General features: G+C 34.8%; 1 protein-coding gene across 10 annotated transcripts in view; it reads left to right on the forward strand.

Annotated features, from left to right (window-relative positions):
* Positions 1 to 218: 218 nt before the first annotated feature.
* Positions 219 to 25,594, forward strand: part of LOC108972984 — a 116,156-nt gene continuing 90,780 nt past the window's right edge. For 2 of the 10 annotated variants that reach the window (XM_018939958.1, XM_018939963.1), the window contains exons 1-6: positions 255 to 910; positions 1,322 to 1,478; positions 3,157 to 3,204; positions 10,281 to 11,111; positions 13,274 to 14,392; positions 14,527 to 15,385. In XM_018939958.1, the coding sequence (XP_018795503.1) occupies positions 10,301 to 11,111; positions 13,274 to 14,392; positions 14,527 to 15,385 (2,789 nt within the window). In that variant the 5' untranslated portion in view covers positions 255 to 910; positions 1,322 to 1,478; positions 3,157 to 3,204; positions 10,281 to 10,300. The other 8 variants (XR_001993688.1, XM_018939965.1, XM_018939961.1 and 5 more) reach the window with 7 other exon arrangements.

Here is a 25,594-nt window from a genome sequence, read left to right on the forward strand (position 1 = left end):
GAAGTTATTATTGCTGCTCTATTGCTCTTTTATTATTTCTATTATTATATGTATCTGGTCTTTTTGCTATTTCTGTATATTTGGTTACGGTAGTTGAGCTTAATTCATATTTATATGTACTATGTATATTTTTGTTCAATGTAAGGGTATGATTTGTAATCCCGTATTACACTTATACTTCATTAGGCAATATATTTTGTGCAGAATAACCATTGACTTTAGCTGTGGCTATGGTTTGTATGTCGTTATTAGGGGTTACGTACATATACGTTGTGTCGGTTGCTCTTTGTATTACTTTTACACTGTAGCAGTGTTGCCGACGTCGCTGTTGCTGATTGCAATATTGTGTTCTGTTGTGTAGTAAATGGTTGATCTCTGGATTGTTAATAACAACATTTACTAGTAAAATATCGAAAATGAAAGAAGATGGAAGGAAAAGTTTTGACAACCCTGTTTAATTGTTGACAACAAATAATTTATCCATACATATATTTTATATAATACATACAACAATGATATTTATTAAATACAGTTTTGCAATTAAAATGAAGTCATTAAGAAATAAGTGATAGTTTGCATACTCAAAGCTGTTTGGATTGCATATGCGCAAGTACCCGCACGGAAGTAAAGTTTTCTTATTTTCTAATTCTGTCGATGAATACTTGAACATGTTCACAGATTAATTTAAAGAGTATTAAATATTACCACACTTACTACATAAATAATAGCAGCTCATGTGATGGCTTTTAAGAACATATTGTATAGTGTAATAAATCGGTTGTTACTTTTAAATAAATAAATATATGCACTTTTTTCTTATTTTAAATATAAAAACTGCGCTATCGAGCTTCTTTGGATGCGCTCATATTGATTTAATGTGAAAAGCTGATAGGCGCATGCTTGATAAATGGTATCTATTGAAATATCAAATAATACACACCTATTCCTTTAGGGGATGTAACATTACATGTATACACATACAATTGTCCATAAAATTGCAGTTCGTATACATAAAGTAGTTGGAATGCACTCGAAAAGAAATGAAAAGCACATACATACAAACAGCCATCGACAACAAATAAGGAAAGCCCTAATTCCACAACTGCCCGTTAGATACTAACGGAGGCTGTGAAAAGTCTGAAAAAATACGAAATGCCCGCAAAAACTTTCAAAAAAGAAGCTGTGGCTCAAGTACAATTATATGAGAATAAAATTAAGTTAACTACGAAAAAACACCTAATAATACAACTTTTTTTATTTACGGGAAAACTGTGAACCGATTTTATTAACTTCTTTTCATTTTATTTATACAATTTTAAAGTGTGTTTCTGTGGCTATAAATAATATAACTTCTAAATTATACTACTAAATATGTGGTTAATGGCGGATAATGACTAATTTTACAGCGAAGTATAAGATGGCGTTATCAATGAATATTATTACCAAGCTTAGCTTAGTTAGCTTAATTAGTTTCTGATGTAAGTATACGAATTGATTATCCTAAGTAATTATATATATTTTTAACATCAATATCTAAGTTTTACCAAATAAATATATTCTTCTTCTTTACTGGCGTAGACACCGCTTACGAGGTTATAGTCGAATTAACAACAACACGACAGTCGTTTCTTCCTTTCGCAATGTGGCGCCAATTGGAGATTCCAAGAGAAGAATTGTCCTTCTCCCCCTGGGTTTTCCTATGAAGTGGAGGTCTCTTCCTCTTCCCCGAGAGGTTACTGCATCGAATACTCTAAAAACTGCAATGTTTTCGTCCATTGGAACGACATGATCTAGCCAGCGCAGCCTCTGTCTTTCAATTCGCTGAACTATGTCAATGTCGTCGTATATCTCGTACAGTTCATCGTTCCATCGAATGCGGTATTCGCCGTTGCCCATGCGGAAAGGATCATAAATCTCCCCCAGAACCTTTCTCCCGAAAACTTGTAAAGTCAACTCATCAGATGTTGTCATCATCCATTCCTCTGCACCATATAGCAGGACAGGAATAATAAGTAACTTATAGAGTTTGGTTTTTGTTCGTCTACGACCTTGAAGTTATTACTGTCAACATTGACTTACATAAACTAGCTGCATAACTTTTTATAACCTGAACAAATTTTGATATGCTTATAGCATTTAATCGTTCGTTTGTCTGTAACAGGTCAACTGAAAAGACCCCGATTCTCTACAATTTATACAATTTTTCCAATAGTAGTAGTTTGTAGTACGATTTGTCCTTTGCGTGAAAATAGGTCTGAGTTTCGGCGACCAACTCCTCATTCGATGAAAATTTCTACCAAGCGAGCGTTCTTTCCAAATCAAAAGCAACTCTAAATTCAGTTCATGGATTTTTGATATCGTTTTTACTGACTTGTGTCACGGTGCATTGACTTAGAGAATCACCACTTCCTTTCTATTAATGCGGCAGTTTTTCCGGTGATTTCGTGGTTCAAATGGTTCAATAATACTATGTAATTGTCGCTGTTGATAGTCTTTCCGAACGCCACAACCGTGCCAGCCGACTGTTGCGTTTTGTCGCACTTTTGAACGGGTAGTATAACAAGATAATACATTTTTTTGATTAACCACATTTTCTATTATGGACATTTTTATATGTGCTACTCAAAATTAGGCTTTATTACCATGATCAAACACTCCTTGGTTATTGCTTATTTTGCATGAATTCTTCAAACAAGTCGTTCCATGTTCGCCTGACTTCCACGTATATATATCATAAAATAACAAATAAAAGACGTAGTAGAAACCAAAGATAACCTAGATAAGCGGTTAGATATAGTCGAAGATATTTTTTCTTTTTGCCAATAAATTATTTTATTTTATAAAAATTGAAATATAGCTTCATTAAATAAAGTTTTGATTTGACTTAACAGAAATAAAAAAAAATGTATATTTTTTTAAGTAATGACTGTTTGTGTTTTCCAATTCCACGGTTGCTACCAATAACCCTTGGAGATTCATCTTAAATCAATTGGACTAAAAAAAAAAGTTTTATAAATAAATAAACGATTGCCGGATTGAAGCTTTTTTAAATTAACAAAACAGTGGTTTCAGGTTTTCGAGAAAAAAACTAATAGTTACTTGTTTGTAAAGAATGAGAATTAAAATGTATTTCTTTATATTTTTATATTTTCGCAGCTGTACAATCTTCATTGAAGTCTACCGAGCGGTTTTTGAACTATAGTGGTAAGCAATTCAAAAAAAGTTGTTGAGAGAAAATACACGATAACTATCTGTCGGATTTATATTATAAATGCAGCGAACATTTCTAAGATATAAATTATCGAACGATACGATAAAAAAACATCGCTTTTTCTACCTATAACTGCTTAACACAAATTTTGAATGCTCACCCATATACGGGGATAAACATTTTTAAATACTTAACGGTGTTTATTATTTAAAATGACTGAGTCTATCAGAACTTGAACAATTCCATTAAATAATTTTAACTATTTTTCATTATTATAACAAACTCTCGGTGCATAACTACATTTTTGAGCCATATATTTCAGGAAACGTTTTTGGAGCTATTAGCAATTTGCATTTGCGCTAGACTATGCAGTTTTGATCTTGACAAGAAGTTATTTTCAAACTTACGATGTTCAATCGCGATCATACATCACGGATAAAGATATAACCACTGTTCGATTTTTAAACTGCATGCAAAACTGCACCAACACACTTCACATTATTATAAATAAGAAAACAGATTTACTATAACAGCCTTTTTAATTTTGCATATCTATAAATCTGTATAATTGATTTAAAATTTGGCAACTTTGGAATTTTGGCAGTTTTACCTGCAATGTTTGTTATTAACCCCGTATTTAATGCCTTCATGCTTATTTAAAATTGCCGGAAATATTAAAGATATTAATTGCTATCGGAATTTTGGAAACCATGAGATCTGCTTTCAACGAATTTTTCATCTTCAAAATCATTTGCCATAGACAGGAATAGGGGTCCAAGCATTTTACCCCGTTTTTATTTCAGGTTCGGACTATCCATACAATTCCAATCTCATTGGCTAAAGTTAGTCACTTTTGGGTGATTGATTACTACAGACAGTCCAGTTTTTGAAAATACAGGTCTGAATTAAGAGTTTGATCGTAGGAATACATAGGAGATGATAGCTTGTCAATCCCAAAATCACATAAAAAACCTTTCCTGACCATTGGATAGAAATGTTTGGTACGATTGCAATAAATGGCTCAAGTAATCTTTATCTTCCGTTGTATAAGGGTTATGCTATATCGAGCTTGAAAGAAAGAAAACTTTTTTAATTACACCACGCAGTTGTCGAAAACAACGATAAATTAATAGGGGGTAGTAGTTAGTTTTCATGGAAAAAATGACTTTGTTTGCGAATGTATTTCTTAAATATGGATTGAGTAATTTTATTCGGAACTTCGAAGAACATTTCGCATCAGCGCTTGTTTGGTGATGTTGCAAATTGCATTTTGTTAGGAACACTTTTCCTGCGCCCACAAACTATTATACGCTATCTTTATTCTTTTTATGCACTCAATTGTGACACATTTGATGGTTTCGCTACTTATTTCAGTATCATCCATCATCGTAATTCGTGGTAAAATGCATCGCGCATTTGGTGCTATCAAGCCCAAACACAACACTTCTACATATATTTAACACCAATAAACACATATTTTCTATTGTTATTAGTAACGGGGTTTTTAATAAGAAGGGTTCAGCGCCAATACTACTGCAAGCAAGCCCGTGGTTGCCATGCAAAGAAAATCGGGCTCCATACATAATGGCATTGAATGTACTTTCACAGGAATACAAAAATTCATTGATACCGCCAACCGTTCTGGTTAAAAAAAATTTTTTTGTAGCGTTCTTATTGAAAAACCCGCACTTAAAGTTGAGGCCACTATATAACATAGTATAAAAGAGATATTTCAAAATAATTTTCCAAACATTATTCTAATATATACCGGCTTTGTTATTTCGAAACGTGCTTCTCCTTAACAAAAAACTTTAAACCACAATTAAAAAAAAAAATCTTTTTGCCTACATTTTTACTGATTTTGTGATTTTAGCAACAATTCGTACTCTGTTATCGCATTATCAGCTTGCCCAATCAGTTCAACCGGTCTCGAGTTTTAGAACTAAAGAACAACATATAATATATATCGTACACTAGGTTGTTCAATAAGTTTGGTCCTTCGATAAAAGAAGGCATTGCTACAGGATATGGTTTTGGAAGATAGTGGATTGACTGAGAGAGATTTAGTAGAGGCTCTACACATCTCATTAGGCAGTGTGAGCCATATTTTAAGTCAAATTTTGGGTTTTAGAAAGCTGTGTGCACAATTGGTAGCGCATTCGCAAACAATGGACCAAAACACATTTCAGAGCGTTTTAAAAAAGATAAAGTTGATTTTGTGCGTCGAATAATCACTATGGATAAGACTTGAGTCTAACATCATGATCTTGAATCAAAATAAGATGCTAAGAGTGGTGGTGAACCTGATAGTTCGGCCTCGAAACGAATTAGTGTCCGGAAAGTAGTTTATGGGATGAGTTTTTTTGGGATGCGAGTGGAATTTTCTCTGTGTTTTCCTATTTGCCAGTTGGAAAACCAATTAGTTTTGAATATTATTGCAGGTAAGAAGAAGAAAATAAGAAAAAAATCCTTTTTCATCAGGGCAAGAACATTTTGACAATGGCTAAAATTCATGAATTAAAGTTCGAATTGTTGGAGCATCCACCGCATTCACCAGATTTGTTTCCAGATCTCAAAAAAGATATGCGTGGCAAGCGTTTTTAATCAGACATTCCGGATTCTCACTTCAGGGATGGGATCCACAGATTGGAGGATCGTAGGAGCAAATGTACTAACGTTTAGGGAGATTATACTGAATAATAAAGTATATTTTGAATCATGAAATTGTGTTATTCGTATCAAACGACAAAGCTTATTGAACAACCTGGAATATTTCGTTATATATTTTTTACAATACAGAAAAAATCAATAAATACCTTTGCTTTATTCGCAATTTTAGCAAAACAAAAATGAAACTTCGTTTGCGCCGAAGTTAGAACACCCTTCACAAATAAAGAGTTTCGTTCGTATGGCAGCTATATGCTACATACCCCACATTTATCGCGATTAGTTTAGGTGTTATAAAGAACCGTTAAGTAAACAAAACTGTTTTACTCTATAGCGACATGTTGTTGACTAATGGACTTTATCGATATTTTTACCATGTCCCAGAATCTCCAGTGGTTAGAGAAATATTTTTGTGTTAATAATGTTGCGTGAAAAATTTAGTATAATTGATAAGCAGAAAACAATTAGAAACAAGTCAGGAACTGATAAGTTCGGGTGAAACCGAACATTTTATACTCTTGCAACTTGCAAAAATCTAAGCCATGGAAATACTTTAAGGTGTAAACCCAATAATACAGAGTAAAGTCAGGCAGATATACGGAAATCCTGATATAAGTTATGTTGTGACTAGGCCAAGTTTTTATAACATTTTCCATTATAGACAGATCGGACGAAATAATAACTTTTGGGCATTTAAAATAAAACACCCACCAATTAGTACGAAAAGTTTCCTCAAATACATTTAAATTTAACAATTTTTTTAATTTTCATTGTTTTAAATTTTTTATAAGTGGTCTTGAACAATGCAACAAATAGCTCCGTTTACATATTTGTTTGGTAAGATTTCAATCTGCCCATCGCTCGTTTTCAACCGCTAAACGTCAAACCCATGGTACAAGGGAATAAGGAAAGTGACTATTCACAGTACTTAATCTACCCCCCAAGTGTACGTTCACAACAAAAACCTCATGGCCACCTCTGGTGAACGGGTTGCATATAACGAAATTGCTATACTGATTGTTTATATTATATATTATAGTACTATATATGTATGTATATCTTCTTCTTTACTGGCATAGACACCGCTTACGCGATTATAGCCAAGTTTAAAACAGTGCGCCAGTCGTTTCTTCTTTTCGCTACGTGGCGCCAATTGGATATTCCAAGCGAAGCCAGGTCCTTCTCCACTTGGTCCTTTCAACGAAGTAGTTTCGTCCATTCGGACAACATGACCTAGCCAGCGTAGCCACTGTCTTTTAATTCCCCGAACTATGTCAATGTCATCATATATCTCATACAGCTCATTGTTCCATCGAATGCGATATTCGTCGTGGATAACGCGTAAAGGAGCATAAATCTATCGCAGAACTTTTCTCACGAAATCTCGCAACGTCGACTCATCAGTTGTTGTCATCGTCCAAGCCTCTGCACCATATAGCAGGACGGGAATTATGAGCGACTTATAGAGTTTAGTTTTTGTTCGTCGTGAGAGGCCTTTGCTTCTCAATTGTCTACTCAGTCCGAAGTAGCATCTGTTGGCAAGAGTTACCTGCGTTGGATTTAAAGGTGAATCTCCTTCAAAGTAATACCCTCCCGCTACGACACACTTATGCCAACGAATTTTCCTCCGTCGTGATGGCCATCAGAGCCTTCTTCGATTCAGCTTTTATATCCTCAATTGAGTAAAAACAGTGTCGTTGGAGTGGTGAATGTGCTGAATAGCCAGAAGTTACACGAAAGGAAATCAGGCGAATGTGGTGGTTACAGTATCATGCTGTTGTTGAAACTGTTAGTTGAAACCGTGGTAAAATGATCACGAATAACCAATGCAGTATGAAATGGTGCATTATCGCACTTCTTTGTTCAATAAATTCAAACTTAGTAAAAATCGAAGAATTCAGTTTTAGAACTTTTTAGAGCCTCGCGAAACGATTTGAAATACTAATGAATATTTTGACGTGAAATTTAACATAGATGTCACCAATAGTACTACGGATACCAGCTACAGAAAAAATTTTACTGATTCGAAAAATACGCGAAGTATAAATTGAAAATTCAACTTGATCACAGTTGTATAAATTTTATATATATTTATGGGAGTAGTATCGATCCGGTTTTATATATTTTTGCCAATACCACACACAAATAAAATATTATCTGGGTTTCATTAAGGTACCTCACATACCGTCACAAGTCATAAGCTGTAATGTAACCCGAATGTTTTATCGTGAAGCTTTTCCCCTATTAAGCCTTCTCATAACGTCTCGGGTGTAAAATTGTATGCCCCTTTCGTATTTATTTACTGCTTTATCACATTTTTAGTAGCTTTTAACAGTACCGTTATATGGAGAGTGAACAGGGTTATCCTTTTTTTTCATCCATTTTTACAGCGTTGTTAGAAGTGCTCAAAAGATTTGTTCTGAGCAAATTTCCCGAGATACATGTGTAAGATATCTCAATTTTTACTCAATAGTAGGGGAGCCCAAGAAGGGATTTTTGCAGTTACTAAAGCGTGTCAGAAAATTTTATGGGGAGGAACATTACCATTATGAAGCCATACCAAATATGAGTCCTTAAGATGGAGGGGGGAGATCGTTAGATTAGAGAAAAAAAATCGATCCTTCGGGAAACTCGAGCGCGTCAGATTAAGAGATGGTAAATTAAATACATGAAGACGAGTGTATATTTCAATATTCTGCCAGTTTGAGGGTGACTTAGAGAAGAGCAGGGTGACAAATCTGTAAAAAAAAACGTCACCTTAAAATACTCGAGCGCGATATATTTTTTTTAAAGGTAATTTTTAAAGGTAATTCTGTCAGAATCACGAAAATCCTATAATCTGAGAGTTTCCATGTTATAGGTAAAATCGTCGACAAAAGGTCAAGCGTACTGATCACCATAGCGTGGTTATTGTTAGTAGATGCTTGACACTTTTGTTTGTTTCTGACTCTCTCGCACCGTTCTCATACGAGTGTCTGCCGCCATGATGCCATCTCAGCTGATCAGCATAGCGTGGTTGTTGTTAGTAGACGCTTGCCACTTTTGTTTGTTTGTGGTGTTTTAAATTTTTTTCCGTTTACAGCGAGAAGCGTACGAGGACTTCTGGTGCTGGCAAATCTTTTTTGAAGACTATACTGTCATAAAAGAAGTAAAAAATTGTGAAGTTTTATATTTTTTCTCGGTTAGAGAAATGCAAAATGACGAGGAAGTTCAAGGAGTTCAAGAAGTGGAAACCAACTTCGACGATGACTCGAATGACGAAAATTGTCATGTTTTTTTTTTAATATTTTTATCTATTTTCATATTAGTAAATAATTCAATTTTCTATACATATATATGTATACACTGTTTTTATTACATCCTGTAACAAAAACAAGAAGCAAACCGAATTCTTCCACTTTTAAATCGTCAGATTAATGATATTCCTCTATATAATTGTAAGATTATCTTTTGGGAAGACTCTGACATCAAGTTCATCCCCCTACGTAAAAATCTAACGCGCTCGAGTATCTCAAGGTAGCCTTTTTTTATAAGTTTTAAAATCAGTCATGACTTTTGGCCACGTCGAAATTGTCAGAAATTAAAATGGCACGCTTTTAGAGGTTTATTAACATTCGCTTTGAAAATCTGACACGCTCGAGTAATTTTTTTTTTTTTTTTGTTTTCAACCTCTCATTACGGCCCTCCGCTTGGATTGATTGTCAAATTAATATATGTGACCTGGTCTACGGAAAGAGGGCTTAGGTGTCAAAAAATCCAAAAAATCAATTTTCACATTTTTATTGATTCGGATGGAAGATAAGATTTTTAACAGCTGTTTCCCAGAAAACTAGTTTTCGCACGTTAGCTCCCTTTTCGTAGACCAGGTCACATATTATATATCAACTATCAGAAATACAATGCGCGTATATACCATAAATTACTGACGCGCTTGAGTATTTTTATGTGACTGTTTTTTTTTTTACATTTTTGAAATTAATTACTCTTCTCCCCACTGAAATGAAAAACCTAACCTAGACTTTCTTTGTTTTTAAACGTTATCTTGACAATCTAGTAAGTCTCTATGACGCTCCAGTAACTACAAATTCAGCACTCCTGGGTCCCTTACTACAAGTTAGAGTTTGCACAGCCGACGAACTCCTCTTCATCCTGATCATTTATAAGTATATGTATATATAATAGATAATCATATATAAACCTCGATTAGTTTTAGGTGATATAAACAACTGTTAGATGAACAAAACTATTATACTTTATAGGAACCTGTTGCAAGAGTATACAAATTATTTTTATAATCTGTAATTAGTTAATTAACACATTTTTTGGTATTACTTTTTTCAATATTTTACTTTTTATTTATTTCTGAAAATTTGTTTTTTTTTTTTTCACCAATACATTTCAGGCTATATTTTAATTCACGTAATGAAAGAAACCAACACAACAAATAAAAAACTACGTCAGTTTCGGAAAAAGACAGGAAGTCCTGATAATCAACCTTTATTAATAAGCATCTACAAGAGTATTGCAAATACAAATTCAAACTGGCAAGGAAAGCAATCTTTAAAAACTAAAAATCTACCGAAGCATTCAGCTCAAAAGTCTCGGGATATTCTCAACAATCACAAAAGTTGTCAGTCTTTAAATAAAAGTCAAACAAAATCATGGACAACAAGAAACGTAAAACAGAATAATTTAAATAAATCAAATGAAGATATAGTGGAACGGAACGGGACGTTCGTACCAGGGAGAAGGGCCTCAAATGAGATAGTAGAGCTTGATAATAGAGCTAGTGATAATTCGACTCTCATTCAATTAAAATTTAAACAAACAGAAAAATCAATTGAAATCGTTCCAGATAAGAAACTAATAGCCTTTGAAGGTGTATCGGAAGACGAAGACTTACGAAATTACAATGCGATGCCCAGAACTAAGCACAGGCCTAAGAGTATAAATTTCTGTGCACAAAACTGTATGTGCGGTAATAGTGATGTTTGCATGCGCACATCCAAAAGCTCTGCATACTTTGACGTCCGCAATAAACAAAATTCTTTTGACGTGCCAAGCTCTAAGAAAATATATCGCCATGATCATCACCAGACCTTTCTAAGCAACAATACTCAACTTTTAAGGGAAACGCTTTCTACTATGCAACTGCAACACCAATTGAGTGTACAACAACAAGAACTAATACAACAACTACAATTAGTACAACGACAATATCTGATCCATCAAGGTATGTTATTTATTGCTTTCTTGGCTTAGAGATCTGTCAGTAGTAAATTGTTCCAAAATAATTAAAATAATAATTATGAAACTTTACTTATTGGGATTGAGTTATTCTGCATTTGTATTGCATAGAAAATGTATCAAGTCTTTAAGTTCAAAATACTTCCCACAGTATCTTAATTTTGTTTTTACTGTTTCCAAATTGTAAATTTGTAAATAAAAAGTTTTAAATTATATATTATTTTAATCCACTTTCCGTTCATTAATATGTTTGCCAAGTAAACTGCTACAAAGCAGTTGCATGTTTGGATGTTCTAGTTAAACCCACTTTCACAGAGTTGAAGGCCCTGATATCAGTACCAGTGATTCTTGGTGGCTATTGAAATTAAGGAAATAAGTAATTAACAATCACGGAAACAAGAGTGTTTGGATATTGAAAATTAATTTATGAGCAAGAAAAGCCTTATAAATTGCTCAATTAACGAAGATATTTTGCGCCTATATTTTTCATTTAGAGTTAATTTACTTTTTTTTATTATGGCATATTATTCTATTTTATAAAAGTCATCATTAAATAAGGTTTCAGCTTGATTTTACAGAAATTTTAATAAAAAAAATACAGTTTAAACGTAATTTCTGCTTGAGTTGATCTAGTTGCTGCTGTGACCATCACTAATCCTTCATCTAAAATCAATGAACAAGAAAACTAATGTATTATTAATAAATAGTCTCCTTCCCTTCTTCAAGGTTTAAATGTTATCTTCATATATTATATGTATATCGAAATTAAAACAATATTCCGACCATATTTTATATGAAATTTTGAACTTTCATTATTTTTTAAATATCCTTCAATAATAAAGACACGTTGTTCTATCGTGCAACGCTCCATTTTCACTAAGCTTAAACGGTGTTAGGTATCGATTTGTTTCTTTTTTGTTTTAAGTTGTCAACACGTAACTACTTAAATGGCAGCAAATTTAAATCTTAATTATTTGACACCTTTTACACGCCCGAACTGTAATACGGAAAGATGTGAAAATTTGCACAATTATTCGTTTATTACGGGAAAGGAAAATTAATTTCGGTAGATATTATTGCTTGTCGAAAAATTTCAAAATTTAGCAAAACAAAAATGCGTCAAAAGCGTTTATCAGAAAATAATTGGGTTAACATCACTACCACGAAGATGATCATTGTATTTTATTCATGCACATACTAATGTGTATAACCCTTCGTAAATTCGTAAACTTCTAAATTTTTACACTTGTTTAAAAAAATTGTTGTTGAGTTTACGCAATTACAATTCTCAACGCTATGTTTTCTGTTCATTATAACATATAACTTTGTGGGACTATACTAAAATCTAACTATATATAAATATATATTTAGTTATCTTGTATTGTTAATAATTTTTGATGTTTATTCGGAGGGTTCAATGCGAGCGAAGACGCGGGAAAATCCATTTGATTATAAAAAAATTAAATTTAAAAAACTCTTTTATTTATGTTTTCAAAAAGCTGTACAAATTTCACTGAAATCTACCGAGCCACTGGTTTTAAGAAAAACTTATTTAAAATTGCAGCTTCGACTACAACAAATACATGTTCTCAAAAGTTTCAGATCGCCCGAGAACGGTTTGCTAATTATCGAATAACTCCAATTAACCAATTAACTAATTTGCGGGGACTATTTCTAAGGGTTACTCTTTAATTTACTACCCCTTAAATCAATGGAACATGGTTTGAGTACCTATTATCCGTCGTTTGCGTTCTTTCTTCATCACGATAATGCACAATGTCAGTGATTTTTCGCGACCTAATGGCACTGATTTTTCGCATCCTTCTTGAAAAAAACTCAACTCAACCACCATTTTCGTCTAATTTGAATTCACTTTGAAGGGTATCAAACTGACTGACGAAAAATAAATAAAGAATTTACATTTTATGAACAAATATATCTTACTTTTTAATCACAGTAGTACGTGTGCCTTAATTGGTTCTCAATGTGTTAGTCTGGACTTGGGAAGGGTTTCATATCATTCGCCGATTAATTTAGTTATTGCAAAAATTAACAGTAGAATTTAGTGGTCTCGGCTTATTTTTAATAATTAAATAATTACCATGACAATTATATAAAATATACATTTAACAAATATGTGTGTTACAGGCTTTGTCAAACCTTTGCAATTGGACTTTCAAACGCAGCTTGATAGATCATCGTCACCTTTTAGTAATTTGTTCAGTCACGCGCACCAGCAATTACACTTGCAACATCACGCCTCGAATGCATTGACCAAATGTAATGAAACGTATTATGAAACAAATTATTTATTGCAACAGCATCTGCAGCAACAACAAATATATATGCCGCACCAAGCTAATTTGAAAAAACCACAGAATGAATATCGGCAACCACAAAGCCAACAGCAAAATGACGACGAGGATATGGATAACGAAAACAAGAACACTCACTTGAATATCAGTAATAACAACAACATTAACCACAATGCCGTACTCGATGTTTGCGAAAACAAACAATTTATTAAGATTATTAATACATCTTTACAGGAAGAGCAGAATAACAAGGAAGAGCATACTTATAGGTTGGATGTAGAGTGCAATTCTACAATAAGTAACCCAACACATAGGGAGAACAATGACAGTAGTTTGTGTGGTGACTTTAAGCCTTCAATTATGCAATGCATGGAAGGAGACGAGCCGTTATTACAGGAGCCAACTACACATTGTTCCTCTTCTACACATATTTGCAGTGCTATTAATAGTTGTAATAGCTTTAAGCCATGTCAGCGCAAAGCTAGAACCGACGATGATGGAAATAACAACAGTAATAACAAAAACTTCCATAATCATAGATGCATTGCATGGCAGCATCAACGTGACAAAGAGCAACACGAAAACCCTATGAAAATTATATCAGAAAACGATGACGACAATGATAGTTCTCAGCACACCAGCAACGCTTTTCCAGAGGATGTGTCAATGCTACCAGCAACTGAAGATGACACAAATTTCATGTCCCGCATACATAATCACAATAATGACAAAATATGCAACAGTACACAAGCTCAAGAAAATACACTAACCTTACATTCACAGCAAATGCAGCGCAGTACAGAATGTATGCGGCCAACGTCGCCGCCTTCGTCCATTGATGAACATCACAATGGCAATGAAAGCCAAAATTCGGCTGCTAATGAATTGGATGAATTCACAACTTGGGTGAATCCTGTGGACCAAGGCAACAATATAACTGATGATATACATGGTGATTTAATTGAAATCCAGTGCTCATTGTACATATAAATATATGTTGTGTATTTAAACTTTTTATTATTATATTTTTTTATAAGTACAGATAATGTTACCTATAGATGTGTGTATGCCTTTTTGTTTTCGCAGCATATATGCATTACCAACAGGGCGTCGTTGGTGCAAGAAGTGGAAGTCCCAGTCGAAGTAGATGTAGCAGTAATAGCAATCAAAATAGCAGCACTGACAATTGCAGTGAAATCCGTGATAATATCAAACATTATACTTGTCCCAATGATAGTCCTGGCACGCATATGGGCGACGTAGTAGCTACGCCAACTTCGCCGACTGTCAGTGTACAACACCATAGGTTAGAGTCAGGGGAAAAGTTGGAAACAAAACAGGCATCTGCCATATGCAATATGGCTGATTCAAAAGTACACCATGGCATATCGCCGTTATTACGGCTGGATCAGCAAAGGCAGGAACAGCTACAGCAACAAGAACATTCAACACAAAAGGTAGCATCACGTGTACCTTTGTTAACATTGCCGCCGGCACCACTAATGTTGTCGCCAATAACGACTCTGTCGCCTACAGTAGCTCCTTCAAAGGTCATACCATCGACTACGCATGCAGCAGCCGCAGTAGCAGCGGCTGCATCGCATACGAAAGCACCACATCATAATGCAGCAGCAGCTGTAGCAGTGGCAGCTGCTGCAGCAGCTGCCGCAGCGGCCGCAAACAGTCGCTGCATACGTGGTGCACAGATGACGCCAAATTTTGGTAGCCTGTTGGATGCAGTAAGTGGTAGCAATGGCGGCAGCAACGAAACTCATTTCATCAACTACAATGACACAAACGTCACAGAGGCAAGCCATGATACAAACGTCAATAGCAACAAGTACACCAATAGCCCAAAGAAGTACTACCACCCGCTGTATGCACACGGAATATGCCGTTGGCCGGGCTGTGAGCTAACGCTTAATGACTTCGTAGCCTTCGTAAAGTAAGTGAAAGTTTAAAAGTAATACTGCAGTTACTCGTATAAACATCATACTTTAAAATAGTTGAACGAATGTTCAGATATAATTGTATATATAGTATAGTGCAGGCAGTGGTTTTAAAATCTTTGAGATATACGATATGTTTTGCATATCTTGTAAATTATTGGGTTAATTAAAGACCAATATACTAATATACATACATAAATATTTCTGAAATTTGAACACAACTTCATATAAACTACAACCCTGAGAAATATTTTCAAATTTGTTTCAATTTCTATATGTACAAGTAGTTACTTAGTAACCCTAAAGCAGTGATCGGCATTTCATAGGACAATATTGCAACCTAACTTCACACGTAAGAAGCAACATCGCACATGCTAGTGCCGTGGAATGCTTTATGACGCTATGACATATTTCTTGTGTTTTATGTTATATAAAGACAATAAAATTAAAATTTTTAGGGACCATTATATTTATTCAAACGTACAATATATAAAATAAATCAGGAAGCACGAAACTTTTGTGTAAACAAATAATAAAACGGATTCAGAAAATTTAACAGGGTCACTGGGTGTTTTTATTTTTGTACTTATTCATATAGTTGTAGTTTCTCTTATGCCGAACACTGCCTTAAAGTGTCATTCGTAAAATGCATGGCACATCAGCAGTAAGTAGACGAGTACGCTCTCTCATTCTAATGATGGTATTCTGCTCGCTTAAGGCTTGAGTCATAATAAGATAAGTTACTCAGAGGTGTTAAAAATTTGAAACGAAAAGCAAAAACAGAGTGACGAACGCTGATAGGATGCATTCGGCATCTATAACCGATAAATTAGTCATTTCGTTAATAAATTGTAAATTTACATATCAGTTTTGTTTTTCCATTGATTACTGTCTGTTCGTCCATACGCGTATCTCAGTGCGGTAACCGTATGAAAAATAGAAAAAAACATAAACCTCGGTTGTACCAAAGCTAGAATACCAGGTGCGTTTCTTAAAGCATAAAAAGGTATAAAAACGTATTTATCTTGATTTTATTTCGGTCAATTTGTATGCCAGCTATATACTACAGTGGTCCAATATGAATAGATTGTTGGAAGATTTTACCGTTGTCTTGGAAAATTTCGTGAAGATATGTTATCAAATAAGAAAGTGTTCCACAAAATATTATATTGATCCGATTACGGGTTTTCCGACAAATGATCATCTCCTTAGAAATAAAAGAAAGTTTCAGATCGACATCTCAAAAACGAAGGTCTAGTTCACTATATACAGACAGACAGACGGATATAGCTAATTTGACTCAGCTGGTCACGCTGATCATTTATATGTTGTGTTAGACCGATACCAATTTAATAAAAAAATAATAATATTTCCTTAATGAAGAAATATATTTAGTAACAACTATAACAAAAGAAAAGCTTAAACAAATATCATCGCAATATAAACAAGAAATCAAGGTTCACTTAAGTACTATACTTATACATAAATATGTATCTATTAAAAATGGGTAGTATTAACATACATTGTTCCATATTATTATTATTGTTTATATAAATAAATATTTTAGTCGAATTTACATTTAATCATAGTAGTTGCTTCTGCAGACTGGATACATACATGAGTATATATTTTCAATGCATTCGTTAATACTAGTAACTATACATTTGAAAACAATATTAAATTATATATACTTATTTAACATAAACAAAATATTTAGTTCATATGTCAATACGATGGTGCGAACAACTTAACTGTGGGTAAAAAATAGTAAGACTTTGTAATTTAAATTTCGCGCGAAACCCATTCGGTGAAATCTTTTATTTTTCTTGGTTGGTATGATTGTCAGTGACATCTGTGCCAAATATCACATCAAAATAATAATAAATAATAATTAGTGTTAGTAACCGCTTGTCTTTCTGAAGTACATAAAATGCATTCAGCGATATTTACGATGGGTGAAATTATTTATATATTATATATATTAAGATTTGTGTGCGGAATCAAATTTCTAGTGCCGAAACATTCAGATAGTTTGAAAAGATTTTCGGTGATAATTGTTTGTCGGGAGCAAGTATTTTTGATTGGTACAAATTATTCAAAGAGGGTCGCGAATGCGTTGATGGTAATCTACATCAACTGCTGATCAACGCGTCAATAAAATTAAGGAATTGGTGCTTGAGAATCGACGATTAACAGGAATCTTACTGGCATCGTTGGAATGTCGGTAGAATCAGTTATAAAAATTTTGAATTATTTGGGCCTAAGCGCTAAGCTTTCACTTGTACGATTGGTTTCAAAATCACTCAATTTATTCGAGAAATAGGGTTAGAAATATAATATATGTGAATATATATAATAGAAATATGCTTTCCGAGAGTTTTCTTCTATTATCGTGGTGTGGAGCCGAAAGAATGGGCCGGTAACTCTTGGTTTTTGCACCACGATAATGCACCGTCACATACTGAATTGATTCTTCAGAGTTTTTCGCCAAATTATCAACCAGTGTCGTACGCAACCACCGTATTCGTCTGATGTAGCTCCGTGTGGTTTCTAGCTATTCAGCAAACTCAAACGACCGCTCCAGGGAAACCATTTTGAGTCATTTGAACACATTAAGCGTGAATCGCGCGAAAGCTATTCCAAAAATTGACTTTAACAACTGTCTCGAGGATTGAAAAAATGATAGCATAAATGTATTTGGACCAAGGGGGACTACTTTAAGGGGGACGATATAGATTTCGAGGAATAAATTCTTATTCTTCTTTAGTAGAGTGGAAACCGCTTACGCGATTATATCCGAGTTAACAGCACCGCGCCAGTCGTTTCTTCTTTTCGCAAGGTGGCGCCAATTAGAGATTTCAAACGAAGCCAGGTCCTTCTCCACCTGGTTCTTCCAACGGAGTCAAAGTCTCACTTTTTCTCTTCTTCCCATGGCGGGTACTGCGTCGAGTACTTTTAAAACTGCAATGTTTTCGTCCATTCGGACCACATGACCTAGCCCGCGTAGCCACTGTCCTTTAATTCGCTGATTTATGTCAATGTCGTCGTATATCTCAAACAGTTTATCGTTCAATCGAAAGCGATATTCACCGTGGTCAACGCGCAAAGAACCATAAGTCTTTCGCAGAACTTTTCTCTCAAAAACTCGCAACGTCGACTCATCAGTTGTTGTCATCGTGCATGCCTCTGCACCATTTAACATTACGGAAATAATGAGTGACTTTTAGAGTTTTGTTTTTGTTCGTTGAGAAATGCGTTTCGCTTCCCTCTTCAACTCTCGGTATTTATCCCATCCCGCTGGTGTTGTGGTCGATCGTAATTTTGCGAGGTAGGCAGGCAATGGTTTCGGTTGCTGATGTACTTAAGGAGTTTGATATGCCGTCCCACAGTTCCCTTATACCGAGTTGTTGACGACTGCTCTTAGAGAGCAGGAGTGCAAGCAGAGTTGAAAATCGTTCGGCTGTCTGTTGTGATTGCAGCTTCTAGACGTCGAACCTTCCTTGTATTTGTTGACGTGCGTTTTTTGCTGCAAAGAGGCGGGTGCGAATCTTAGCTGTAACAAGTTACTCCTTGCCCACTCTGACGCTAAAGTCGCCAAGCACGATTTTAATATCGTCGTGTTGGCAGCTCTCATAGGTGCGCTCAAAGCGCCTACATCGTCCTTATCTTTTCTCAGGGAATCAGCGATATGTTGAAGAACCTCGTTTTGATGCGTATTGTGGCTATTCACCGGGGTGAATGATAGTACTCGGCGACGTAGTCTCTTTAACACCACGAATCCCACACCAAACTTGCGCTCCCTTACATGGGCACTGTAGTAAATGCCACAAGAACCTGCACGCCTTATTCTTTGTCCCGTCCATCGCATTTCTTGGACGGTGGTGATGCCAGCCTTTATTTTCACGAGGACATGGGCAGCGGCACCTTCCCAATTAAGGGGCCGGACATTCCATGTGCATGCCCTCAAATCATAATCATTTTTTCATTTGCTGTGGTCGTCATCAAAAAGGGGGTATCTCATCCGAAGCAGTTGGTATTATTTCATTGGGGGCGTTTGTTACGTGGCGGGTCCCAAACCCAGCGCACAACCCTTAAATAAACTTTTAAAATAATAAACGAAGTCTTACTATTGTTTGTTCATTGGGGTACTTAAGTACATACATATGTATCTATGAAGAAGCCCGCGTTTGTTAAAAATACCTTTTATATAATATTCAAAATATTAGAGCTTTATTACTAGCCCATTGCATAAGCCTATAGAATTTATAACAATTAAAATTAGACACCATGTTTTTAAAAATAAATTTACAAATATTTTTTTCGCCTAAAAACATGTAAAAGTGACGGAAAGTTACAGTTTTACTTGTTTTCGTAAAAGTAGCAAATTTCAAAAAATTTTTGTTTTATCCAGTCTGTTATTAAATTTCGATTTCTAATATCTCTTAAAATAAAGCATAAGCCCCTCTGAAAGAAAAATAATAGTAAAATTTTCGAAGAGAGCAAAACAAACTGCCCGGAAACACTTGTCAATAGCGCATAATGCTTACACAAAAAAAAAAAAAGCATAATCTCCGGAATTTTTGGCAGACAATTACTTTTTTCCGATGGTAATAAGGTCTTTGCATCCTGGAAAAAAAACGTTCACGGTACCCGATAAGGATATACTGATGCTTGGTTCGTGGAAAAGGGGACTCTTTCTTGAAACTTAAGCTTATCCATCAACTACGTGAATTTTTTAGCATAGAGTGCCATAGAATATGTCCCGTCACATCCGGCTGAAGGCAGAATATTCGGAAACGTAGTTTTCTCTGCATTTCGCAGAATCTGCTTTTCTGATTTTCTGAAGGTGAGATTTCAATGAAAATCTGATGAGGCCCGGAAACGAAAAGCTGTATGGGATATACAACGACATTGACATAGTTCAGCGAATTAAAAGACAGTGGCTACGCTGGCTAAGTCATGTTGTCCGAATGGACGAAAACACTCCAGCTCTGAAAGTATTCGACACAGTACCCGCCGAGGGAAGCAGAGGAAGAGGAAGACCTCCACTCCGTTGGAATGATCAATGGACCTGGCTTCGTTTGGAATATCCAATTGGCGTCATGTAGCGAAAAGAAGAAACTGGCGCGCTGTTGTTAACTTGACTATAATCGCATAAGCCGTGTGTACGCCAGTAAAGAAGAAGAAGAAGAGATTTCTATATTAATAAACTCTCTTTCACCTAGAAGTAGGAGCTTTTTGGTGAGTCCACCATCAAAACTACAACAAGACCTGAGGAGTTCTATCAAACCTTGAAGAAGCTGAATGACATAGGGCAGATTAGTTTAGTTGTGTCTTCAGCTGCCAGTATCTCTGCCTTTTCATTTCCTTTTATTCCTATATGGGCCAGATGATGTTAACAGAGTTACCTACTGAGAATGTAGTTATAGTTGCATAAAATAACGCAAAGAGACTTAGTATTAACCTTCTGTTATGTCCACAATTACGGCCTAAAATACTGAATTTTAGTCATTTGACTTGATGCTACCATTGTGTTTACTTCCGTATGGGTCTCCCTTACTGGGTCACATTGCCGATTTAGCCCAAATTTGTTAGCAAGGTCGAGTATGGTATCAAGCGCTTAATAGCATCAAATCTGACTTCGATGACCCAAAGTCATTAGCATTCTGGTCATAAGCATTGTTTCTTTCTCTACTTGGGCCGGTGTCAAAGATAACCTTCAGAGCTAGGGGATTAATGTGGTACTTTTTCGATTGCACATCTTATGTTAGTATGGGGCAGATGGTATTTGTTTAGAGTCAATACACCATATTGGATGGTGGACTCTACTTTCGGGCTTCTTCTGTAAGATATCCAGATTCAAAGAGCCCTACTACCAGAACTACTGAGCTCTGTCAGATGTCTTGAAGTCATCCTAGTTAAGAAACTAAGCCGGAGATTAGTGCTATATATTGATAGCAGAAATTGAATTTCGAAATTCTTGTCCTTGTTTTATAAAGGCAGATTTCTGTAAAATCCGCAAACGTACAATTACCTCAAGGATGTGCTGCACAGTGGAGGCTCAGATCCCTCGACAGAATCTTTCAAGCTTGTCTTTCCGACTTCCTATTAAATGTGAGGAAGAACTAAGAAGAATAATAACTTTTTTTGAGTGGTGTACCTTGTACGCAGACTTTTTCTAATGGATTATGTATTTGTGTGCATGTTTTCTTTTGTTTATATTATATTGTCGGTAATTTAATCACTTTTATTATCATATAACTATAAATTGTATACCCATTAATGAAAATTCAAAAAAGTTTATTTTATAAAAATTAAATAAAGATATTTTTTCGAACAAGTTATTTTCATTGGTACCTTGTCCGTAAGCTATTTTTAGCGAGTGTATATGCACACTTCTTTTCCTTAGTAGTCAAAATAATTAATTGAATATTCCAAAGTAAAATATTAAACTTATTCGGGTTTTCTCCAAGCAAATTGTTTAAAATTTTGAACTTTAGAGAAATAGTCAAACATAGCATTTGTGTATTCATAAAATACCAAATTCTGGATCACTACGTTGATAAATTACAGAAATTTTCAAAAATCATTTAACATAACAAATTAATGCTATATAAATAAAAGAAAATTATAACAAAGAAACTATATAACTCATTATAAAATATGATGATTTTAAAAAAATTTTTGTTGCATGGAATTCAATACCAATTGTGTCGTTCTTTGAAATTTTGTTAGTGACTTTTAACATGTTCATTTTTAGCATCTCGTCTTTCTTAATTTTGATAATCAGAGAGAGAGAGAGAATGATAGAGAAACAAGAGTCTCGTATCAAATTATCATAGTGTCAGAGGCTTACCAGGATTAAAGGGATGTCCAATGTTTCCTGTTATAGCGTAAAACAGTGCAGGAGTCGAGCAGAAGAGAGCGTGACTCACGCCCTGTATCTAATCATATGGTAATGGTTTGTTCAGCATTATTCATCGAATGCAATTACAAAATCGACGGCTAAAACCTACATAATGGTACATGTAATAAAACACCAACTTGATATTTAATTTTAAATATTGCATTGTTCTGTGCAATACTTCAGAAATATTTGTGAGTTATTACGCACTCATCTCACATAATGATTAATCTTTTTCTTATTGAGTAACTATCAGTATAATTCATGTATACTCGAGTCGACGCAAACCTTACTACCTCTTTTTTGCAGTATTACAATTACTGCAATTTAACTTATCAAACCTTTCTAGAAATTAAAATATATACAGAGCTAGCAGCCCGCACCGGCTTCATACGGGTGTTAACAATCATTTCAAAAGTTAAAATCTTGTAAAAAGGCCTTTCCTATATACAAGATTTTTGATGTTATTTTGTGGTAGCAATATGAATTTGATGTTAATTTATTTTGTGGTAGCAATATGATTGATTTTCAGGACCTCCGACCTGCGATAGCCAACATAGTTGACCATAAGTAAAGAATTCTTTCCGTATGTTAATCCCTTCTAATTCGAAAGTTTGGTCTTGGGACTTGTTTGTAGTTAAAGCAAGAGATGCTGTCACTGGAAATTGAAGCCTTTTATATACGAGTGGGATTGGCAGATTACTCCTGGGTATATGAGCTAGTATATTTATAATTTTTCTTTTATAAACCATCCTCATTCGATTCCATCCAAAGTGGTTTAGGCCATTTTTCATTTCATGCAACGGTTTAGTCAGCTATAGCGAACAACTTATTTTTATATGTAAGATACGATATAATACTCAATAAATGAGTAGTCTTGTAGGTAAATTATTTTAATTTTTATACTATTTGTTATAAGAAAACTATAAAATAATTTTTCTCTTATATTGAAATAAGAATCTTTATTTTGTATACTAATTTTTTGCGCTGTTTTTTTTTTTTTATGATAAATTAATAAATATTTAGTTAAATGGTTTATATGCAGTTGAACCACCTATGGCCGCTTTAACTGCTGTTCAGGCATTGAAACATTGAGGTTTTCAAGGCATTCTGGTGAAATTCTTTGCTCCCACACCTTATTAAGTATTTTTTAGTTAGGTCCTTGAGCTTGGCCGGTACTTTCATTTTCATGGCACGCCAAAGATTCTCGGTCGGTATCAAATCGGGAGAGTTTCCTCACCATGTCGTAGGCGATATACCAAGGTCTGCAAAAATTTTTTGAACCTGTAAAAAATAATATGTAGACAGAGGACATTGGTTTTAAATATAAACATGAGGATATATCGGTGATAAAATAGCATATAAAACTTACCGATTTCGGCCGATGACACGGTTCGGGGAAGACCTGAAAGATGGCCTCAGAAGTATGCCCATATTGTTCTTCTACGACAGGCACGATAAAACAGTAATAAAAAGTAAAGGAGCTCGGATATAAAAAGAAAAGCACGCCTATACCTAGACTAGTCATACAATTTTCTGCGAAACGGTCAGTGCAGTCTAAATCTGCTTTCATCCGACTATATTACCGTTTTCCACTGCTCCAAGGATGAGTTACGGTACGTTTTCGCCCATTCAAAACGAGCAAGCGTCATTTTCTTGATTACAAGTGATTAAGCCGCTGGTTTCCGCGCATTCAAACCATACTCATACAACCTCCTCCGTATTGTTTTCGCACTTATTGTCACATTGTATTGCTCCTCAAAGTCCCATTTTACCTCTGTTTAGGATAACACCATCTGTTTGAGGAGATGTCTTCCTCCTAGACCCAACTCTACTGTCACGCTCCAAACGATCGACCTGATTAATTTTTTTAATAAATTGATTATTATGTGGATGGCTACATCCTTTTTTTCTCGCTTTCTCGAACGGACATTCCTTCCTTCTTAAATAATCAATCTTCTATCACGCGTTAATTGCTCATATTTAGCGCACATTTTGAAAGACGTTCTACAAGGTGCTTTCCAAAGTAAACAGCACTTTTTAAATCTAGCGCCCCCTGGTGGTGCCATCTATATATCGGCATTAGAATCTGCTATCTTTATCGATTGTCCAGTGAGAATTTCATGAAATTTAATTGATTGGAAGTGAAGTTATTGCGTTTTAAGTGTCAGTATCTTTGAGTTATCTGCGCGAAAATGGGCTTCGAACAAAGAGCCAATCTTAAATTTTGTTTTATAATTTGTAAAACTTTTACCGATGAAACTAACTGATGAAACATTGAAATGGAATTGAACACTACAAAACATAAATTTATCGCATTTTGACCGAACATTTGGGCTTACGAAAGGTGTTTTTAGGTTAGTTAGACAAAAAATCACATGTTAACCATTAACCACTCCCAGTATTCTCCTGATATGGCACCGCGCGACTTCTTCCTTTTCGGAAAAATGAAAGGAAAACGTTATGCAGATTAAAAAGGCTTGCACCGTCATACTGGCGGCTATAACAATCGCTCGACATGCTTTTGGACCGTGCAAAAAGCTGTATTGAAGCAGAAAGAGACTATTTTCAACAAAATAAATTGATTTTGCTGAAAAAACTATTTTTTTTTTTAAAGTCCTGTGCATTTTGGAATGCACCTTGTACTTAATGTACGATTTCTCACAAACTATTCAAATATATTTGTCAACATTACACACTTCAATGTGAAATAACGTCTTTCCACGCTGTGGTTCGTGCGTTATGTCCAGACATAGCAAAATAGCGTTTCATTTTTAAATATAAGATGGTATATTAAAACAACGAACTTTTGAACTTTCAATACTGAATAAAGTGAATTAAGGCTGTTAGCTCTCAATTAATAAATGTTTTTAATCGTTTTTAATTGAAAATTCTTCTGTAAGGAATGACAATACAAAATGTTTAATTAAACACATTTGAATTTCATAAATTTATTTGATTTTCATTACTTTACATTTTTTATAAGTGGTCTTGAACGATGCAAGAAATTCCTCCGTTTACATATTTTTTGGTAAGATTTCAATCTGGCCATCTCTCGTTTCCAATAGCTAAACGTCAAAAACCTCCTGAACTTTGACAACTGATCGAACTCAAGAAGTTTTGACATGTAGCGGTAGCTCTCTCACTTCCAATGAGAGATGAGTTGGACATCTCCTTATCTCTGGTCTTACTGCCTCTCGCGCCTTTAAATATGTAGTACTTAAACTAGTAACCCTTAGAAGAATTCTGTATATTTAAAGGCGCGATGTGTTAATCGGTGTTAATTTAATTTGTAAACAAT

The sequence above is a fragment of the Bactrocera latifrons genome, unplaced genomic scaffold, assembly GCF_001853355.1.
Source record: "Bactrocera latifrons isolate USDA-ARS-PBARC rearing strain unplaced genomic scaffold, ASM185335v1 scaffold_442, whole genome shotgun sequence".
In the NCBI taxonomy this organism is placed as follows: domain Eukaryota; kingdom Metazoa; phylum Arthropoda; class Insecta; order Diptera; family Tephritidae; genus Bactrocera; species Bactrocera latifrons.